Raw genomic sequence first — 7,500 nt, forward strand, 5'->3', positions numbered from 1 at the left:
GCATTAGCTAGCCTAATAAACTACTTATATTTTTAAAGAAAACTGTCATTTCCAAGTTGAGCTATTTTGTGTTTAGAGACATTATGAACCTCTCTTCATTTCAGGTTCTTACTGCAGTTGCGATACTTTTCTATCCTGGGTTGATTCTGATTGACTATGGCCACTTCCAGTATCCTAAACTCTTCAGGATTTTACTTGAAGATTCTCGGTGCTTTAAATAACCTAACTATAGAGTTTCTTTTCAATATTCTTATGATAGTAAAATGATATTATTCGGCCCTATGAAATATTCCCGAGCAGTTTTAAATGATAGTGATGATCATTGATCCAAAGCAATCTTATTGAAGGTATCAGCGAGTGCCTTATCTGATTTCTAAGAATAATATTTCTGATCCTTTGGACAAAATTCTTGGTAGCTTTGCTTGTGATGTGCCACTTGCGACTTCACTGCTCCCTTGACTTTCAATCAAACAGAAAAATTGGACTGCATGCTTGCAGACTAACCTTGTGACTTTGACATCCTAAGTTGTAAAATAATTGGAAGAGAACAAAGCTTACAATCCCATGTACTCTTTAAAAATAAAAGGCCTGACATCCCTGATTAGCATGCTGGCCCCAGTTGGTTGAATGGCATGACTATTCTGGGGATGGGGGGTAGGGGGTGAGGGGGTAGGGGTGGGGGGGTAGGGTGAGGGGTAGGGGTAGAGGTAAGAGGTGGGGGTAGGAGGTGGGGGTAAGGGGTGAGGGTTAGGGAGTGAGGGGTGAGGGGTAGGGGGTGGGGGGGTAAGGAGTGAGGGGTAGGGAGTATGGGGTGAGGGTTAGGGGGTGGGGGTAAGGGGTGAAGAGTACTAAAGCTGAAACAACCCAAACCTTTACAAAAATGTTAACCTTTGGCTGAAACAGGTTTGGGTTGTTTTAGCTATAGTACCCTACACCCCCTACCCCTCAGTCCTAACATTGTACCCTCACCCCTTACCCCTTACCCCTTACACCCTATCCCCCAGCCCAGGAATAGTCATGTCGTGTTTGAAGGCTGGATTGCTGTATTGGATAAGTCACTATCCAACAGTTTCAATCTGTGAAAAAATTTCAGTCTTAGCTCTCAAAGCCACGTACACGCTCCACGCACATCTAAGTAAAGGGATGTGTGTAAACCTTGGACAACGTTTAACATGGAGCACATTTTTATTCTCTGGTTGGGGACTTGACCACTGAGTAAAGTTGTCCAGCTTTTAAACAGCCTGTTCTTCACCAGGTATTAAGATTTGACTGTGGATTACGAAGTTTCCAATTGACCCAAACCTGATTATTGCAACAAATGAGGGACTCAAATTTGGTATTTTTGAGCACCTGCAACAGTTTAATGCATTACTACATGTACGCTTAAAGGTGGTCAAATTCAGTTTCCTATCAATTTTTTTTTACAACTTTGCTACATGTATTCTTCAAATTTTGCCAAAGCCAACATGGATGTTATTCCATATAACTTGCAGAATTTTGGGTGGCCCATAAACTGCAAAACGGCAGTTTGTTCCTGATGGAAACAGAAACAGCTTGGAAAATGTTAAACTTGATAAGCACAACAAATTTATATTTTTTTTCTAAAACGGCAGAACAAAACCTCCAGTAGAATCTCTGCAAGGCAAAAAAAAAAAAAAAAATTAGAAAAACCCAAGACAAAAGTGCTCACACCATAGTGCTTGTAAAATTGAAAATTCAAAATTAATTTGCCACAGGCTAATGGTCACTCTAATGGCACATTGTGGTGTGAGTTATGCTGTTCGTCTTCATAACATCATCATGTCATGAAAAACCCTTAATAACAAATATTATTGGGGGTTTTTATAACATATTAAAACTATTAAGTGATGCTATGATCCTGGCAGTTATGAACGCAATTTTGGCAATTGCATAGAGAAGCCTAAAAAATTCAGGACTTCAACCAAGTTCAGTATATGATTCATTTCATATATCAATTCGTTCATTGTATTAAAACTCTGCTTAACATATTTACTTGAGCTCTTTCTGGTTATTTATTTAATATTAATTTAATTAAATCCATTCCTTAATGATAACACCAGATATAATACTATCAGCCTTGGCTTAGCTCTGTGGGCTGTGATTGGATTGGTTCATGGATGGGATCTTCTGGGATCTGTAGCATTCACACTAGCTTTGAATTACAAACAGATGGAATTATATCATGCATTTCCTTTCTTCTTCTATTTATTGGGAAAATCGTTGCAGCAAAATTCGTGGTAATGTGTAACAATAACATTTAGAATGACCTCACTGTTTTTGAAAAAGTTGATGCTTCTTATTTGACACATTGATTCTAGCTAAGACAAATACAGTAAACACTCGCATATAAGAAACAAGTGGATTAAGAACATCAGGCTGAAATTTGGCCAAGAAAGCAACATATAAATACAAACAAATTCAGCCTGATAAATAAAACATGTTCTTAATACAGAGGGAAAGGGTATTAGGATGAGGAAATAATTCAGTACAGTAACTTATATCAAAGTACTATGGTGTTCAGGACAAACTATAAAATCTAGCATTGTATGTTAATTAAACCTCTAGTAATATAAAATTATTTTGAAGTATTTCTTAAACCAATTTTAAGAACATTTTAAGAACACTTTCAAGCTGATTTCTCACTAAGCACCCCTCAAATAGGAACATGATCAGCCTTGAACCTGAAAAAAAGTGTTCTTATATGCGGGTGTTTACCGTGCTTCGTAGTGTGGCCAGTTCCAAGGCCTTTTGAGGAGAAAGGGAAAGCAAAAAAGAGCATGGCTGTATCGTCATCATCATCATCTCTTTCTTTACCCTCAGATCTTAGAGACTAGCTAGGTGTAGCTAATATCTCTGAGCATTTACCCTCCCAACCATGATACACCACAGAGAACAGACCACAACACCGGGAACTGCATGCCCTACTCTTTGGGAATAGTGTGTGGGTTCTTTTTACGTCATACAGGGTTATCATGAACATTGAAGGGTTGTGAGACAGGGCTTACCGTTTATCATCCTTATCCCAGAAGACTAGACAGTCTAACCATTAATTTTTCAGATGTCACTACAAGGTTCAGCACTTTCTCCTCAGGTATTTGCTGACCCTGAGTATTGGTCTAGCCAGAGTTTTTATCCCACGACTAGCCTTAAAATTATTATTATTTTTTTGTGCAGGGTGTCAAAAATATTCAGCATTGTCAAATTAGGAATTGTTGTACTTGTGACATTTGTGTTATGGTAAGTCTGCTTTTTTGTTTCATCCCCCAGGCAATAATGTTTACCTCACAACTTTGTTTTTGTGGCTTTTTCACTTGATTCCAGGCTCCCTGAATGGACAAATCCATCATCTTAAAGGAAACCTCCACTAAAACAAGAATACAACTTCAAAATATTCAACATAATGTTTACAAATCAAAATTGTTCAAACGTTCTCCAATGGAATCCTTTGTATCCGAAATAAATGAATTTCAAAAACGCTTGTTTTGGTTTTCAAATTTCCTGGGTGCCGCCATCTTGAATAATTGTGACGTGTTATGGTTGCTCTTTTGTATTTGCACAAAGAGCTTTTGTTTTAAAACAATAGGGCAACCATGACACGTCACAATTATTCAAGATGGCGGCGCCCGGGAAATTTGAAAACCAAAAAAAAACCGTTTTTAAAATAATTTATTTTGGATACAAACACTCCATTGGAAAACATTCGAACAATTTTGATTGTGAGCATTATGTTAACTATTTTAAAGATATGTTCCTTTTTTAGTGGAGGTTCCCTTTAAGGCTTAATCACAAGAAAATAATTATACATTTTATGTCAGTATTACCAAAATTATGAGCCTTGGGAAGCCGGCACAGTGCACAGTTTTCAATGAGTGCACTTTCTTGTGTTGATCAGTTACATGATCCTAAGGCTGACTCAAACAGCTTTTTCTGCATGCTCTCTGAATATTTTTTACAAAATAATGTTAACATCAAAAACATGTCCCCATTTAACATATTCCTCTCTTTTCTTTACTTCAGCATATCATTCACAAAATTATTTTATTTGATCTGCAGTTGGCTGCCATTCTTGACTGGATTGCCAATGATTTTGCAAGTCCTTCACAGACTTTTTCCTTTTGCAAGGGGTATTTTTGAGGTAAGTTTGCTTGAAACAGAGACGCAATGCATAAGACATGTAACACAATACACATAACAGTCAAGATGTGTCTGTTTTGTTTTTTCCCTGGATGTTTTCGGAAGTGGTAACTTACGTGTATTTTTTCGAGAACATTAGCATACAAGAAAAACAATGCCTTATTAGTATGTTTAATATAAATAATTGTAATGAGGGTTGTTTTGTCGGTTTCAAAACTCATATACGTGACCTTTATCGGTGATTTGACAGTCTGTCTTGCTCATGAATTATTAACGAACTTTGACGTATGAAATGAAAAATGCATTTTTGGCCAGTGGGGGCCTTATAAAAAAACAGCAGCTTGAAAATTTAGAGTTTGTTTTGCTGAATTGCAGCATCCTTTATTCTTCAGGACAAAGTGGCAAACATTTGGTGCTCAATTTCTGTACTTATCAAAGTGAAAAGTGTTCTATCTCAAACACAGATTATTAAAGTGAGGTAAATTGGTCATTAACAATTCTTATTCATTTTAGATAGATTGCTTTATTGGTATCACTTCAATTATTAATGCCCTCCTAAGGAGCTGAATATAAACCTACATGTATGACATCTGGATTAGATCACTGTTGCTCTTCTGACTCAGATACAAGGCCAGACAGGAGCAGGGCATGGGAATTTGAGGACAAATTGGCTCCGCCCATTAAGCCAAGTACTAATTAAGGATCAGAAATCAGAAAGCAAGTGACAAGACTCATTCACACTGAGAAATCAGTTTTCCTTTCACCTGTCGTCAAGCAATTATAATTATATTTTTGGCAGGAAAATGAAAAATTAATTTGTGGACCCGTATATATATATATATTTTTTCATTATCAGTCTTCGTTTTCCGTAATCGTTAGCCTCATTCTCAAATGCTGTTGTACAGTACCTGTGCAACTGTACTGTTGTGGTCAACGGTCATTGTTGTCCAAATGCGGAATGTCCAAAGGCAAATGTTGTAAATCTCGATGTGTAAGAGCCGGCATCCGACAACTACAGAAAGTACGATTGAGACTTTAAGTTAAAAACATCTTCGCGGCTTAAAATATCGGTGATAGCATTTTTACTGATTTACTTCCAACCAAATTCTCTCTCTACAGCACATGGTCGACACTAACAGCTTGTTTACCATCTTCGTTAAATTTGTTTAAAAACCCATCAGCAGAACGTTTTGTGATAGCTCTGGTGAGTATTTGTAGAATTTTTCACCCTGGCAGTTGTTTTGTCAAAGAGTCAGTCTAACCTTAATGCTATTTGTAAGATCACTGCTTTCACTACTACGTGTAATCATTGACCCCAAGCTCACCAATGTTATTGTGCGTTCGATTGACCGTATTCCGGAATAGGATTTACATGGAATTTTAGAAATTCTTTCGTTTTTACAGAGATTCACATATATAAATTGTCGAACACCCGCTAAAATGCTATTTTAAACATATTTTAAACATTATCCTTGTTGCTTCATCACTCCACGTATTCTTATTCCGGAATTAAGGGTCAATCGAACGCACCCTTGGAATTCTTCAGCTGTAATAATTGGCCTACTGTAGGGTTGAAATTTTTGGACAGGTTTAATTTGTCATGTTTAACCCCTGGAAAATTCCCACAGTCATAATATATAGAACGAGCCTAAAATGTAGTTTGTCAGGAGCTTATGACTAGGAGCCTACAGCTCCAATACTAGGTCTATGTAACGGCATTTTCACAAATCAAGCTATTTTTAGACGAGTTCTCAATCCTCATTCCCGTGTGGATTAATTTCTCATGCAAGACTTGTGATTGGCTGGAAAGGTCCTGTTTTGGGGGAAAATCAAACTATAAATAACTTGGTCTGTAAAAACGCCGTTTCATAGATGCAATGAAGTTGCAAGCTCCTAGTCGTGGGCTCCTGAGTTTGTTAAAGATTTCGTTATCTTCTTTGTGTCAAATTTAGGTCAATTCGTCCATGGCGTTTTTTATTTTTTCATATCAAGTCCACGAAAAATCAATCCTATTAGCAGCACTGTAAGTACAGCGTTGTTTGTTTTATAGATTTTCTATCAACGTTTCAGTGTATAACTCTGTGACGCCACCTACTCATGCGACCTCACTTAGTGCGCGAAAAAAATTAAAACATCCGATAACATCCGATCTTCCCAAAGTGTCGATACTTGGGATGTTGACACCTTCGATACTGCATTCAAAGAAATTCATTTTTCTTTAAGGATCATTTTGGAAGCAATGGGATTTTGAACCCTATCATCTACAAACTTGAAGATATGCTTATAGGCCACTTCGAAAAATACCATAATACTCTTTGTTTGTCCCCCCAAATTTTACATAAGCATTGTTTCCAGTTTCTCTTGGGACTTACAATGGTCCCAAGAGAAAACAAAAACAATGCTTATGCAAAATTTGGGCGGTTAAACAAAGAGTATTATGGTATTTTCCGAAGTTGCCTATTTACTTTGTCGCGTTAAAGTCGGTGTTGCTTTTTTTCTTGTTTTAGACATGGTTGTACCTTGAGGGATTACGTAAATGTAAAATCAAATCGATATCAAAAAAGAGACAAATATTGATTTGATTGCTTACAGTGTTTCATTGAAACGCGTGCAGATCGTGATTCAACGGAATTCTTTGACGTGTTTTTGTAACGCAAATATGTAACGTATTTTATATAACGATGCATGATTTGTTCAAATCCATTTTTAAACTGTACAACTTGCCGCAACTGAAGATGACGTAAGAATGTCGGAACATGTTTTGCATGCAAACTTTCAAATGTTGTGTCTTATTTGAGAATATTTCTTGCGCTGCTATAATCTTGTTGGAAGTAGTTTCAATTTGTCGTAAGGGTAGTAATTGTCTTTGCGTTTGTGCTTCTTTTTTCAGTCCGGTATGTCTTCTCCTTCATCACATACCCTTCGAATGCACGTGGTTCCTTATCATCTCTACTTTCAGGTAAGTTACAATTTTACAAGACTGAAAGTGTATAGGACATATTGTTTTTTATTTACTCAATGGAAACATTGTTCCGGTTTTCTGCGATAAAAATCAATTAGAAAAATTCCATACTGATTTCTCTCCCGTGTCATTTAGCATCTTAAAACTCGTGGAATTTTCACTTCCGGTGGGTTACAAAACCGCGCTACTTAGGAGACTGAGGATAACAGAACTGTGACGTCAAAACTGGAATGAAATATTTCCAGGGCCCGAATTTTTCTTTTTCTTTTAGATTGAGAAGTTACTGGAACTGCTTCTGAGCTGCGTTGTATTTGGTTGCAATAATGCAAAAGACAAAGGAACGAAAATTTTTATCCCAAAAATTCCCTGCGCTTCTGTATAAA

General features: G+C 36.9%; 1 protein-coding gene across 1 annotated transcript in view; it reads left to right on the forward strand.

The window, feature by feature from the left end:
- LOC138022846 (dolichyl pyrophosphate Man9GlcNAc2 alpha-1,3-glucosyltransferase-like) overlaps positions 1 to 7,500 on the forward strand; it is a 17,667-nt gene that overhangs the window by 4,735 nt on the left and 5,432 nt on the right. Inside the window, exons 6-13 of the mRNA XM_068869825.1 lie at positions 105 to 169; positions 2,082 to 2,258; positions 3,196 to 3,258; positions 4,075 to 4,156; positions 4,548 to 4,633; positions 5,275 to 5,359; positions 6,108 to 6,178; positions 7,046 to 7,114. Coding sequence (XP_068725926.1) covers positions 105 to 169; positions 2,082 to 2,258; positions 3,196 to 3,258; positions 4,075 to 4,156; positions 4,548 to 4,633; positions 5,275 to 5,359; positions 6,108 to 6,178; positions 7,046 to 7,114 — 698 coding nt within the window. The remainder of the gene's footprint in view (positions 1 to 104; positions 170 to 2,081; positions 2,259 to 3,195; positions 3,259 to 4,074; positions 4,157 to 4,547; positions 4,634 to 5,274; positions 5,360 to 6,107; positions 6,179 to 7,045; positions 7,115 to 7,500) is intronic.

This window comes from Montipora capricornis, chromosome 11 (assembly GCF_036669925.1).
Source record: "Montipora capricornis isolate CH-2021 chromosome 11, ASM3666992v2, whole genome shotgun sequence".
NCBI lineage: Eukaryota > Metazoa > Cnidaria > Anthozoa > Scleractinia > Acroporidae > Montipora > Montipora capricornis.